The 14,757-nt window shown below is 40.0% G+C and overlaps 1 protein-coding gene across 11 annotated transcripts in view; it reads left to right on the top strand.

Moving 5' to 3' along the window:
- USP4 (ubiquitin specific peptidase 4) overlaps nucleotides 1-14,757 on the top strand; it is a 42,441-nt gene that overhangs the window by 10,562 nt on the left and 17,122 nt on the right. For 9 of the 11 annotated variants that reach the window (XR_008578771.1, XR_008578772.1, XM_054837875.1 and 6 more), the window contains exons 7-13: nucleotides 4,444-4,587; nucleotides 5,239-5,356; nucleotides 8,074-8,247; nucleotides 10,079-10,237; nucleotides 12,516-12,740; nucleotides 13,383-13,466; nucleotides 14,117-14,211. Coding sequence is in view for 9 of the 11 variants with exons in the window: in XM_054837875.1 (XP_054693850.1) it covers nucleotides 4,444-4,587; nucleotides 5,239-5,356; nucleotides 8,074-8,247; nucleotides 10,079-10,237; nucleotides 12,516-12,740; nucleotides 13,383-13,466; nucleotides 14,117-14,211 (999 nt within the window). In the remaining 2 variants the exon portion in view is untranslated. The remainder of the gene's footprint in view (nucleotides 1-4,443; nucleotides 4,588-5,238; nucleotides 5,357-8,073; nucleotides 8,248-10,078; nucleotides 10,238-12,515; nucleotides 12,741-13,382; nucleotides 13,467-14,116; nucleotides 14,212-14,757) is intronic. The other 2 variants (XM_054837876.1, XM_054837884.1) reach the window with 1 other exon arrangement.

Genomic DNA, 14,757 nt, shown 5'->3' with positions numbered 1-14,757 from the left:
GTCTTCCCGCTCTTCTATTTACTGATGGCACTGTATACTTGGTGGACTTCCCCCGCCCTGGTACACTCCTCAGTAAAAATGTTGAGGAGTTGTTGCTTAGTTCACCCATTTTGTAACACCTATGGCTTTTATCAACTACTCTGTCTTGATTTAGGTGTCTGTTCAACCTGATACAACATTCAGTGATATTACATGCCAGAAATTACTGCACGGTTTTAAGACCTCAGTGATTGATGTGTATTTTGTAGATACATATTACCATAATGAAATGCCCTTTCATATTTAAAATTGATCTCCTTCCCCCATTTCCTTGTGTGCTGATGCTGAAGGGGTCCTCTGAAATCAACTGGCTAAATATTTTGTGGGCAGATCTTTATTACGTGATTTTTCAAGTGCTTGAGCTTGCAGCAGATGCCATGCTTTCAGAGTAGCATTGAGTATGTAAGATAAGTTGAGGAGGCTTTCACATGTAAGAATTTTCTAAATGAAAATCCATTATGGCCTCTGCTTTGCCAGTTATAAGTTCTAGCTTTTCCTGTTTTGACAAAAACTTTGTCACAGTATTTTTAATGTTGTATTTTTTAATTTAATATTGGTAATTTAAAGGAGGAGGACTAATTTTACTGTATGCTTTGAAAGTAGCCTCAACTGAACTGAAATACTCTTCCTATCTGTCTTCCATCCACTTGAAAGCCTCTTACAGTATTTTTTCAAGCTCTTCAGCTTAGCAGTTTTTCTACTTACCAACCATATGGCCTCATAGTTTCTGTACTAGATTAATCTAACTTTGTTCTCTACATGCTGCTAGTCTCCAGATTTCTCCTCACTTGCCATTTGTGTGGGTTTTTGAAACGTTGCATGGCAAGACGTGAAACGGCCGTCTTAAATTGGCAGACGAGGTGCAATGTGCATCAGTGTTGTGAAACATGAAGTCATATATGTGGGGATGAAGAACATGAGCCTGAAATACATGCTGGGATCTGTGGGAATGTGATTCCAGTCCTGGTTCAGTCTCCTGAATGTGAGCTCCTGTAGCAGCTGTGAGACAAAACCAACCAAATAAGCTCACTGGTTCAGTAGGGAAGTGCTGAGTGTGCATCAGAAGACTTTTTTCATAACTGGCACGCTGATAAAACTGTGTGTGGAATCATCATGTCCTGTGAGGTTGTCAGCAAATTTGAAAAGTAGACTAATGAGAGGTTTCAGAAGGAGCCAAGTGAGTCGTGGAAGAATTGGTGAATAACTTTTGTGCTAGAAGACTTAGAAGTTAATTCTCACTGATAGACTTCTAGAAGTTGATTTTAACACTTAAAAGCTTCTGTGGGATATGAGAAAGGGAAATTGAAGAAGGAACTCTACAGGCGGCAGATGGAGATGAGCACAAACCAATGCCCAGATGATGAAGCCAGATACTCATGCTGCAAATGAAATGCAAGTTTCTTCTGCCTGTAAGGGTTATTGATCGTTGGAACAGTTTATCTGTGGTCTGCTGGATTGCTGTTGCTGGCCACTGTGAAACCGTGATGGTGGATTTTTCTAGAAGAGGTATTTTAGCTCAGACAGGAGTTACCCTGAGAGACTCAAATTGTGCTTAAGCAGGAGGACTAATTTAGCAGTCATACCATGCAGTCTCATCCTCAAACTTGTGAAATTACTTTCTCAAATCCCTGAACTGTTGCATGGTTAGATGAAGTTTTTCTTTGCTATAGTTTACTCCTATATAGATTTTGTTGATGAAATGTAACTGAATGTGTTTATCCCTGTCAGAAACATTGCAGTGGTGATCAAAGGGAAGCTGCAGGAGCTGGGCACCTTCCCCTCCAGTGTCTGTTGTGCCTACAAAGAGCAAGCTGAGAGCAGTTTCAGTGGTAACCCACTGAGTAGCCCAGAACATTTTGGAAGGTTCGGAGTCATGAACTTCAAAGAAGAAATAATGTTTATCCCTTCAGAGCAAGGTGTTGGGGCCTCCATTTCCAAGGGAGCAGAAGTCACATACTGTGAGAGATGGCAGTGGAGGGGGCAGGTGACTTAGACCAAAGTCTGCATGTTCCACAGAAACCCATTTTGGGGCATTGGGGATAAATACTTGGCATCCAGGACTTCTGTTGTCACCTTTGTGTGCAAATGAGTCTCTGTGAGAGCCTGCAGTACTGTGGGGTCATTAACAATAGCTTCCTGGGCTTAAAATGGCAAGCTTTCAGAGAAAAACATTTTTCTTAGCTGCTATCTGTGCCTTTCACCTAGAATCACAGCCACCTTTGTGACCATCTTATGAAATGTAGGGAACCAATTGTACTTAGTAAATTCTCAATCTTTAGTTATTACAGATAGATTAGTAACTTGTAAAATTTAAGGGTGCTTAGAATTTTTATCTTCCCAAGTGTATTGACTTTTTTTTTTAAAAAAAAACCCCAAACAATCCCCCCAAAAACCCACCACTTGGAAAACTGTTGGCCTCTCTTCTGTTGTTTTACTTCTTACATAATCCTTCTTCATTTTCTAACAGGAATTCACTCCAGATCCTGTTGACTTTGTAGGTAGACCTTTCCACGCTCTGTGACTGGTCTCTTATCTTTACTTTCTGATCCATTTTCATCTTCTCCCATAGTTCTTGGCTTTTTTTTGTGTGAGTAGGATACAATCAAAGTACTTCTTGGAACTCTTCAGTTGCCATCTGACACTCGATAATGCACTTGCCTCTATGCTTGTATTGGAAACTTTGAAATTTCTTCATATTATTTTCTGAGCGTCTTAATCTGTTCTCTCACTGGGGTCAAGCAGAGGTGCTATGTTTTCAAGTCTAGCATTTTCTAGATTGCCCTTCTTTGCTTTAGATAATTCACTTCTATTTCAAACTTTTAAAAATGTGTTCTTAATGGATTTACAGGCTATTGTTAGCTTAATTATTTTATTCCTGACCCTTGAAACTCCCACGTGTGGACCATGAGTCTGATAATTGTTTTAGTCTAGATCCTCTTGTTCTGTCACTGTTCCTATCTTTGTGTCCAGATAGTTGTGAGGTTCCGCCTCCAGCATGTGATGACCAGAAGGTCATGTGTTGTCCCAGAAATGGTTGTCTTCGTTATTTTGGTAGATCTGCTCATTCTTGCTAGTATACTTTCCAGTATACTTTTTGGTTGTGCTGGCTGGTGGTTTGGTGGGGGTTTTTGGGTTTTTGTTTTTTTTTTTTTTTAAAGCTTGCTTCAGGTTTAGACTGTGTTTGGGTTTTTGTTTTCATCCAGAAGCTCCTGTTGTAACTTGTTCCCTTCTGTATTTATTTTACTGCTATGATATTTCCTAACTGTCCAGCTGTTCTGCATCCTCTTGGCCATTATGGCTTGTTCTTTGTCTTTTAGTTTTTGTTCCATGGAGGTTTGCTAAGACTGTTTTCTTGGTAGCATCTGAGGTGTGAATATGTGTTTTTAGGCTGTATCCTTTGAGAATCAGGGCCACGTTAAAAGAGATACAAGAACAAGCTAAAGCTTGAGGGCACTGTCCTCTGCTGTGCTTTGGGTGTGTTAGCCACTGTTGTCTGGCTGTTGGTGTCCTGTACCTTTTTGCATTCAGTTTTGCATGTTTATTTAGGCAAAGATGGAGAGAATAGACCATTTCCCAGTTAGCTCTTATGATAGAGAAATTAATTAGTATCAGATTAGTTTATTTAAGCTTATTTATATAGTACTATCTTGTGGTTTTGCTTTTGTTATAGAGCCAAAGCTGTCTGTGACAGAACATTGTTGAATTTTAGTGCCTTGTTGGTCTTTTGTAACATAGTGTTCCATTTTTTTTTTTTTCTGGACCAGGAGAGTAGTAGTGTGGAATAGCCTGGGATTCACAACTGGATAGACTTGAGACTTATGAGTTGCTTTTAATCCATTTCAATATCTCCAGTCTCAAAATGCTGAGGATCACTATGTGTGCCACATGTACATAGCAGTGTGTCTTGCCTCCAAGCAATGTAGTTCTATCAACTAGGCTCAGTAACAAACTGTTTTGTGCCCACTCTGGTTATCTTCTTACTAACTAATGTTCTGTTTGAGTGGGTGATTTGGGCTTCCAGCAGGGAAGGACTGACTGTGTCACTTTTAATGTGGGGTGTTTTGTGGTCTTAAGATTGGGATTTTTTTTTTTTGCTTGCTTGTTTCAAGGTGGTTTACTCAAAGCTTGCTTCCCTGTCACTCATACCATCCGAATTGCCTACTTATTTCAGTCTGGGGGACAGATTTTGCTTTAAGCAAGAGTTGTGCCTCCTGCTTCTGATACCCTCGTCTGAGGTTTCTGTTACAGACAAGTGTTTGGAAGTGTGATCACACAGATCAAACCAGTAAATTCTGTGTGGGGGAACTAACTGTAATGCGGCAAGTCCTTGGAGTTTTGCGGGAGGTGGGGCTGGGGGTGAAAAAAGTAGTAGCACTGTTTCTACTTCTTTTTCCTTTCTCCCAGATCAAGCACTGCAACTAGCAGAAACTTTACTACCTCTTCAAAATCATCAGCAAGTTCTTATTCCTCAGTGTCTGCCACTTCTGTCATTACTAACGGTGATAGCAGTAACTCCTATGGACTGAACAGCTCCCACCTGGGCAGGGGGTAAGAGCAGGAATGTTCTTTTTGTTTCTTCGTCCTTCATGTGAATAATCCTGTGCATCCTTGCCTGTATAGAAGAGGAGTGTGGTGGTGCCCTGTGAGGAGTTCTGCTACTCTTGTGTTCCTGTTTATCAAACTTTGCTTTTGAAACCACTGCATTCTGCTATTCCTTGCTCACTTGCAGAAGTAGCGCATGTTCCAGAGCTTACTAACTACTAGAGCATTGACTGATTTTGAGGGGATTGGGGGTATGAGGGAAGGGATTATATTTTTTTTTCTCCATCTGCCAGTGTGGTAGAAGCCTTTCCAGGTAGAGATCATAGTTTTCTTACTAGTTCTTACAATATATCATATAGGCTCAGATAGACTCTTGTTGCATTAGGATAGTGTGCTGTGTTCTTGTAGACAGAGGAAATTAATGTCTTATGAGCCATAAATTAATAATAGACTGTGTAACAATTAATATTTCCAAAGTTAGCACATATACTTCCCGTTCCTGGTATTCAGTATTAGCCACTATGAAGCAGCAGAAACATGTAAGCTGGTCAAACAATTTAATGAAACAGTTTTTTGACTTGTATTTGATGTGACTCTTAAACAGTATTGAGACTTGGTAAACTCATTGTGGAGTTCACTGTGTTGTCTTTCTTCCAGAGGTTCTGGATTTGTTTGTAACTCTTACAACTGCAGGGACAGTGCTTCCCTGTCACAGCCTGGACTCTGTGGACTCAGTAACCTTGGAAATACCTGCTTCATGAATTCGGCATTACAGGTAAGAATTGGAAAGAGCCCTCTTTAGAATTAAGTAAAAGGCAGTCTCGCAGAGATTATGGATTAAAATCTGTGGAAAGCAAAGCATGTTTTAATGTGATTCAATGAGGAGACCACACCTGGAGTGAAACAAACCAACCAACCAGTTCATATTTAGTTTGGTTTATGCATGTTGCGTTAGTACTATAAAACGTAGCACAGTATGAAGGACTGGATCTGAAATACATGGCTTCTGAAAAGGCTACGGGGCAAGTCATACTGAACAGATGCCTAATTGTAACGTAAGGTTCCAGTGCTGTGCTCTGACAAAAATGGGCTGATGTGGGGGATGTTTTGACCTGTGTGGGCCACGTAAGTGACATGAGCATGTCACTGCATGCAGTTCTGGGGTTTGTGTTTAAAGGTTTTTGAAAAATTAAAGAGTATGAAAAGCCACAGGAAGGGTTCAGGGTCATTGTGTGGGGTGTTGAGGTTGTAACAGTTATGCAAAGCTAATAATTATTAGTATACTTTTAAAACTTAATCTCTCAGGTTTATTTGGTTCATTTTTAAAAAAAATGCAGAAACTTGTTCAGGATAGTTGTTCGCTAAGAAATTCAAACAAAATATGAGTCAACTCATGAACTTTGATTTAAGCAATGGGCAAACTTCTGGTGTGGTACAAGTGCTATGTAATGACTTCTGTCACTCTGGTAGCTTTGACAGCTAGAACAGGTCTTAAAATAACTATAATGCATTATGCATGTGGTATTCAGGATACCACAGTAAACTTGGACTGCCTCGCTTTTTTTTTTTTGTTCAACGTGACTTTATTTTCAGTTGTATCACAGTAACCTTAAACCACATTATGTTATCCTGAACTTTATAGCCAAGAGACAACTTTTAAAATTAATTTTGTCAAAGTAACTGAATCTAAACACACTTCAATCTTAAGTTCGAAGGCAAAGTAGTCATGTTAAAGACCAATTTCTTTTTTCTATTTACCATTAGGATTTAATTTTCTAGACTTTGGTATTTCAGATGCAAATTTTTGCCTTAATCTTTGGAAGTTCTTGGAATTTTGTCAGCAGCAGTCTCAGTGAGAGGCTGATGTCAAATGATAGCAGTCTATAAGCACTTTGATGTAATTTGCCTGGAGAAAGACACTAACACCTGGGCATTGGAACTGGAAAAATTTGATAGGAAATAAATTCCACAAGGTACACATCAAGGCAGTGAAAGTGGAATTGGCTGAAGGACAGGACTGCACTTTCCTGACTCTTTCCGGATTTCCATCTGTAACTGTGCTGGAGATCATGTACCTACACACAGCTGGCGTAGCACTGTACAGGCATCTGCTATGGGTCCTGAAATTTCAGGCAGTCAGAGAGAGCCCAGTTTAATATTTTCTTGATACTACGGTGCCTTGAAGCCCTAGTAATTTTGATCACATCTCAGACTTGCCTCTCTTTTTGTTCACACATCTAAGTCTTGCCTTACTTATCTGAGTATCACTTCTTCTTCTATTAGCTTTGAGTCTTTGGATTACTGAGTTAGGGAAACTACTTCCTGTGCTAGTTTTACTTGTGTCCTGAGGTTTATGGTGATTTCCCAGGATGTAGTAAATCATTACCATGATACACTGATAGTAAGTATATAAATGGGAGAGTAGATACAAAGTGGTATCCTTCCTGCCTTAAAACTTTGTTAACGTTTTGATGTGGATTTTTTTTTTAACGGCATTTGGTTCTTTGTAGGTCAATGTATAGCTTGTGTTTCACCTCAAGGAGGAACAAGGACCTCTCTTATTCTCACTCTTCCCTATATTAGGATTTCAAGGTTAGAGAGTGAATGTGGGATGTAGACTTGAGAACATTAAGGTGACATCTCTAAAGACCTTCCTGACCTGTTCTGTGCAAATTTCTGTGTAATGCATCAGTAAGGTAGCTTACCCTACCACCTCAGTAATGTGTGGAAAAACAGATCTACGTACATTAATTATAGGAGTTGGTGAGTATTGGCAGGACTGTGATTGTAATCTTTACTCTTCTGGCATGTGCAGGCTTGTTGTTTTTTAAAAACAGACTTCAGCATTACACCAAGAGACTCAAATTGAAGTGTCAGTGGAAGTTACAGAACAAATTAACAAAATGCGGAGGGACATAATATGAAGAGCAGATATCTTCCTTCCAAGAAGTCTGATAGTTTTTTTTCAGAAAGTTGTTTCCTGTTTGCTTTCATGAATTATTAAATACAGTAACTTTAAACAAATGCTTGAAATTATTCTGCACCAAAGGAATGGAAGGTAACAAGTGTGAGGCCAGTTTTAAAGAAATTTCTGAAGGAGAACCAGGGAGCTGCAGACCCGTGAGCCTTATGTCTTAAGCTAGATAAACCAGTAGAAACTGCTCAGAGGGGAAGCTTACACTTGGAGACAAATAAACTATGCAGGAGGGAAGTCAGGGTGGCACCTGCAAGAGAAGCCATGTTTCAGAAATGAGCTGTTAGTCTTTTGAAGGCTGTGGTATTTGGTGGTGTTTGTTTTTTATTTCAACCATGCTCTGAGTTGCGCTCTCCCAATAGATTATTTTTTTTCACTAAATATGTACTCAAATTCAGTTTCACCAGATTTGTTAATAGCTTAGTACATGTTCCAGTGTGAAAGCTGGGGTTGTTATTTTGTTGTCACACAGATTTATTGCCCTGTGCAGTAAATTCATTTTCTTAATGCTTTTTCAGTGTCTGAGCAATACCCCTCCTCTGACTGACTACTTTCTGGAAGATAAATATGAAGCTGAAATAAATCAGAACAATCCGTTGGGGATGAGTGGAGAAATTGCAGAAGCCTATGCAGAGCTCATTAAACAGATTTGGTCTGGGAGACAGTCTCATGTGGCCCCACGTACGTTTAAAGTAAGTACTCCGTTTTCTTGCAACATCGGTCTTTGACAGAAGAAACAGTGAAAGCCTGTACACCTTGCACATGTTTTGGTGTTATGAAAGCAGTAATGACAGAACTGCTTTGTTGTTGTTTCATGTTTTATGTAAATGCTTTTCAGGGTACAAGGAGGAACTTGCCAGTGAGTAGCGTCATACCATGGAATTGGTTACTGCTTTTTCATGTTAAATGCCTTAGTAAATGACCTTCCAGCCTGAGAGCTGTTTACAGATGCATCAAAATGATTTGCTAGGAAACTGGGCAAGGTCATGTGAATTGTCAGCTGTGAACTTTAATCAGCCAGAAAAGGCGTGCAAGTTATAAATTTTAAAAATGGAATTATAAAGTGGAGAGCAAAATGCATCCCCTTGTCTATAATGTTGTTTACCGGTTTAATGTTCCCAGTGCTTCAGTGTAAAGAGCCGCTTTCAGCTGAAATACTGCAATGTAGCAGTTGTATATGAACCTCTAGAAAAATTGTAACTATGTCTTTTTGTTTTAAACATAATGCAAAGATGCTCCAGTGCAGAACAATGTAATTAAAGCATCCAAGAAACACTAAGAGTTTGCTTCTGTAGTGCAATCTCAATATGCTGAGGAAGAATAACATCCCAAATGTGTGAAATAAGCAATGACCTGATATTAATGTAAATGTGCATCCTGTTGCTGTTTCAGTTTTGCATGGTACAGTCTCAAAGTTGAGGGTATATGCTTTTGAGAGCTGGAGCAAAAGTCTTATGGACTACAGAAATCTGTCCTCTGAGGAGTCATCGGTAGTTCTGAAACAACAAGTTTTTTTTCATTTCTGTGAGTGGGAGTTGGTGGCACATCATCGACCACTACTAAAGTTGTTTCTGTAAACTCCTGTTCAGAGGAAATATGTGAATCTGTGGTGGACATCAGTAAAAGTGTCTTAATGTGGCCTGTTCTTGTTAAGACTGGAATAGGAATTACTCTTTATTTCCTAACAATTGTTGCTGACGTAGTGACAGTGTTAACTATCTCTATAACATAAACGGCTCTTCAGTTTGAGCTCCCTTGCAGTTGTCATCTTGAATGGTTAAAATGTACAAAGCATAATTCTGCAAGTCTGTTGGACTCTGTTTATGAGAAAACTAGTGATGGTCACTGGGACTGACCACACCTTCAGCTAATTGTTGGTTTTCCTGCGGGACCCCTTTCTGTTGTGGGTTTTTTTTTTTCAGAAGCAGGAACACTAAAAGGCAGTGTAGTGAAATAGCACTTACGAAATAAGAGGCTGTATATGGGTGTGCTGTTCCTGGTTCTCACTAACCCAGGCTGTTATGTTTCTTAGCTTCATATCACAATTTTTAGAATAGCTAGATATTACTGTGGTGAGGATTTCTGTTTTAGTTTTAACCCAGTTTGGTAGTTCATAAGTATCTTCTGCAAGCATTTTCAGTCTTGCAGCCCACCTGCTGGAAGATGCTCTCTTATAGCAAGCCTGCACTGTGAGAACTGTAGGTTTCTGAAAGAGAAATTAAAGTACAAAAATGCATCAGGTAGATAGGTTTTGTGTTCTGGTTGTTTGCAGGTTCCTAAATTAATATTGATAACTTAAAATTTCTAGCGTCACAGCACTAAATGCATTCTTCCCTCTCAACACTAGTTAGGAAAATTATTCTGGCACCTTTACTGCATTAGTATCCAGTTCACTGTAGTCTACTGCTAACATGAGGTAGCATGGAGTTGGTCTCGGCAAAAGCCAGAATGCGAGTATTTTTATTCCTGTCTTTTATGCGTAGGTAACTTTCACCCCCCCCAACTCTTGCCTTTGTGTTTCAGACGCAGGTTGGCCGATTTGCTCCTCAGTTTTCAGGATACCAGCAGCAAGATTCGCAGGAGCTCTTGGCTTTTCTTCTAGATGGCTTGCATGAGGATTTGAACAGAGTGAAGAAGAAGCCCTACTTGGAGCTGAAGGATGCCAATGGCAGACCTGATTCGGTATGGTGCCCTTTATTTGAGGGTAGGGCAGGTAGTGCTTCTGAGGGAGTTTAATTGGGGTTTGTGACACTTCCTGGCCTTCCTGCTCACAGGCCACACAAACGTCCTCCCTACAAAGCAGTGTAACCTGGGAGGGGAGAACGCTATTGTGCTTTATGACCCAGCTGACTTTTCTTGGCACCTTGCGGCACATTGCTGTTGCTCTGCCTTACAGCAGAATGTCTGTTCTTGTACTGGTGTGCAGGAAAATGTGCTTATGATACAATACTGATGTGGTTATGCAGTGGAAAGGAAGTTGATCCTGTGACATAACAGCTACCTAAAGTATTAGGCTGTAGTTACCACCATAACCTTTCGTCCTGACTACTCAGGCCCATCTTCTTCCTCCAGATAGATTGAGCAGCAGCTTTTAGCATCAGTTTGAGGAGAGTGCTTACTGTGCAGGCCATCATACTTGCATGTGGACTTAGGTGGAACTGGGAGCATTCTCACATGCAGGTGCAAGGCTGCTCTTCAAATAAGGGTCTGACCACGTGCCCTGGACATGGCGTTGTAAGCAGCCATTCCAGTGTCCCACTGGTAGACAGCAAAGTGTCAAATGAAATGAGCTTTTAGGCCAAACTTCTCATGTGTGCTCCTTCATGGCCTCTAGAGAAATGTAATTCATGAGCTAGATTTAAAACCAGGCTGAGTAGGGTGCATGAAAGCACTGGTCAAGAGAAGGAGAGAACCAAGGAAGAAGTGACTTGGTACAACCATGGATCTCGATGAATTCCTAGTGTTTGGTGAGCTACCTGCATCTACTTAAGAAGCTTAATTTGATTTTTCTCCTTTCTGGTGCTGTGGAAATGGGTACACTGATATTAAAGTAGCTTTATATTTTTTTTTAACTTAAATGTGAATTTAAACACCCTTGGGCTCCAGTTACCCACTCTACCTAAATAGAGAAAAGTAATTATCTTATGCCATTTTCCTGACAGATGCCAGAAAAGTCTCTTCTGTTCATTTTTGTCCCTGCCTTTTCTTGATCCTCTTATTTCCCAGTCAACATCGATATGTGAGCCCCTTGTAGACACTTCTTTGTTCCTCTGAAGTCAGAAAACACCATGCTTACATTAAAATGAGACACATAATAGTGAAATGTCTTTCCCTAAGTGAACTCTCACTCTCCTGATCAGGCTTTTACCTCTTGTCACAGTACAAACAGCTGCAACATACTGACAAAGGCAGAGTCCGGAGTAAATATATTAGGTGGGAAAATGCTTCAGGAGCCTCTAAAAGCCAGATGCAATAATTATTTTTAGGAAGTATATGTGACTAGTTATTTTTCTTCTTAACTGGCAATAACTTCATGTCTTTTGCCTTTTCTTGCATAATATAGTGCACGTGGCAATGCCACAAGAAGTAGTATATTTAATCTTTTTTTTTTTTTTTCCCCTCCACGAAATGCTGATAATTGTGGGATGGAAAGGATGCTCAGCATGCCTTCATTTTATTTAGGTACCGCCCTCCCCCTGATGTAGGAAATATACATGTGTTTCTGCCTTGCATCCATATCACTGCAGTTGTTGGAGCTTATTACTCTGTTCCCATCTCAGCATCTCGGTTAGTGACAGTAGCATTGCAGTGAGTGTCTATCTATGGCACTTACTTAACTTGAGATTTATATAAAATATATGGTCTTGTACCATAAACTAAAAGTCTCATGCTAAGCAGAGTTTCTGATTGCATTGAATAGACAAATGCCAGTTATCAGATGCCCTTAGGTAAGGAGTTTATAAGTTGTATTGTGAAAGTCTTCAAGGGATTGTAATTTATCTATTTTTATACTTTTTTTGTGAGACATGGACCATCATCTTCCAAGAAGAAAAACCTCTACTTTTTTTTCAGAAGCTGTAACTGCAGTTGTCTTTCAAAAGCAGAGGGCAGCAGTCCATTCCTCATGGAGGAGAGTGGAGCATATCTTGTTAGCAGCTTGCTGTCCTGTCACTGTCCCCTCAGCTCCATTCTTGCTTCTAGCATTGTGCGCAGCAAGGAATACCTGACTCTGCTAAAGTAAATGTATTCCATTTGACTTGATGCAAAGCCGTAGTTTCACTGAGGAAAAAAATCCCAGTGTGTTATGCTGGACACACTGGTAGACCAACCCTTTCTGTGAAATTTACACATCAGCATCAATTTCCTGAGTTTTCTTTGATCCCTGTGCTTGCCATGCTCTGGAAATGTTTGTGAGAAATCACTTTTAATTTTATTTTTTTTTCTCCTTTTTTTTTTTTAGGAGGTGGCAAAAGAGGCCTGGGAGAACCATAGGCTGAGGAATGATTCTATCATTGTGGATATTTTTCATGGTCTTTTCAAGTCTACTCTTGTTTGTCCCAAATGCTCCAAAGTTTCTGTGACTTTTGATCCCTTCTGTTACTTAACCCTTCCGCTGCCCTTGAGGAGAGATCGTCTCATGGAAGTTACCCTGGTATATGCAGACCCACAGCATAGACCTGTTCAGGTGAGGCATGTTGAAGACACAGATTTCTTCATCATCTGAGTCTTTCTCTTAGGTTTTAAAGTTGAGACTTTTCAAGTAATCTAAAGGGCATTGATGCCCACTTTTGAGTGAGGTGAGATGGGTTTTTAATGTAAAAACTGGGCATTGAACATGTGAAATCAAGTGGCTTTGTAAAATCTCAGTTTGTGAGACTAAGGTCGTGGGCCAACTGGAAGTGGCTTAATTGTTCTTGTGATGAGATCACCTGTGTGTGCTGTATTGCTCCCTGAAAGCAGTAATGAGTTTGTTTTGGCATGTTTACCTCGTTACCTTGGAAAATGTAAAGGGTTTGTTTGGGGGAGCAGGTTTTGTGTGTTTTACTACTGCTGAGCCTGACCAAAGCAAAAGACCAGCTGTTAAGGCTCTTTTTCATTCCCTCCAAATCTCTGCTTTGTATGGTAGAGCTGAGATCCAGAAGACCTTTAAGTGTGTGGCTATGACCCTAACTTCAGCAGAACTCCTTTAAATTCAAGTTGGGTTTTTTTGGTGGGGGTTTTTTTTTGGTGGTGTTTTGGGTTGGTTTTTTTTTTTTAAATATTTTTCACTCTGCCTTGCATAAGTTTATTTTGCCTGGTGTAAGCATGGTGCTATCTTTGTTTCTAGTACCGGGTCGTGGTGCCGATGATGGGGGCCATCTCGGATCTGTGTGAATCGCTCTCCAAACTCTCTGGTGTTCCTGCAGAAAATGTAAGGATAAATGCAGCACAGTAGTTCTGAGAAATGTTTGTTCTTGAAGCATTTTTGGTGACTTAGCTTTCAGAGGGATGATAAGTTCAACTTAATGGACTAGTGACAAAACCCTAACAGGTTTGAATGCTGTTCATTTCTGATAGTGTAGTTTTTTAGTACTGACAGATGTTCAGTGTCTGTTTTGGGTCCACCTCTTCTTGGACATCTTTTAATAACAAAGGGATCGGGTGAGCTTTTCCAGAGGGAATAGTTTTGTAGTTCGTGGGGTATTTTCAGGATGCCAGTGTAGTACTTAAATATATTTCAGTTAATTATAGATGTAAGTGGTCTGTGCCTGAAATCCTAGCCTGTTGCCACTTTGTTGTTGGGATCTGTGCTGTCGTTTCCACCAGACTGAGTTGCAGCTGTTGGAATTGCCTCTCCTCAGTACCTCTGTAAAATCGGTCTGTTGTTTGCTTTGTTTTTCTGATCCATCTTAACAAATACAGCTGATTAGCTGCTGGGTGTTGTTACAGAAAACAGCGCTAATGTTGGTGTGCTGAAAATTGTGATAAAGAATAGGAATAAACTGTTGCTTGAATTTAGTTTGCATAAATATATGTAAGCCTTTATTATAATCTCTTTGCAAATATCACTTGCTGTTCTAGATGGTGGTGACAGACGTGTATAATCATCGATTCCACAAAATCTTCCAAATGGATGAAGGTTTAAATCATATCATGCCAAAAGACGACATCTTTGTGTGAGTAAAGTGGGAAGATGCCATGATACGAAGAACGCTACAAAACATTCACTTTGGTTTCAGGATATAAAACACAAATTTTTTTTTATTTTCCCTTCTCAAAACCTAAGCCTTCCTACAGACCTTTTGCATGACTTAGTGGTAATGCAGTACTGCTGCTGGCAGCAGAACAGTATGTACAGTGCTTAGTAGGTGTTTTCTAAATACAAAGGAAGTCATGGCCCTGAGTAATAATGAATATTTTGTTTGGTCTGCATTCTGCAGTTTGGAACTTTCTGCAAGCCTATTCCAGAGAAGAAAGCTCAAGCTTACTGTTCTTAGGCCCCAAATCAGCCAAAAGCCTTGGAGCTGTTACTAGGATAGCATGAAGTCTAAACTGTTGTACTCAGCCTCTCCTAACACCCAATGTAGTTGTTAGAGTACCTAGCCAATCATGACTGGAGTTTCTTATAGGCTCTTGACTGGCACTTACACTGTTTGTGTCTTAACTGTGGTTGTGAGGGACTTTGGTGAAGCTGAGGATTTGGTTGTGCTTGTTTTTTTGCA

This window comes from Grus americana, chromosome 11 (assembly GCF_028858705.1).
Source record: "Grus americana isolate bGruAme1 chromosome 11, bGruAme1.mat, whole genome shotgun sequence".
NCBI lineage: Eukaryota > Metazoa > Chordata > Aves > Gruiformes > Gruidae > Grus > Grus americana.
Note: the sequence above shows the minus strand (reverse complement) of the source record. Positions and strands in the feature narration are given on the sequence as shown.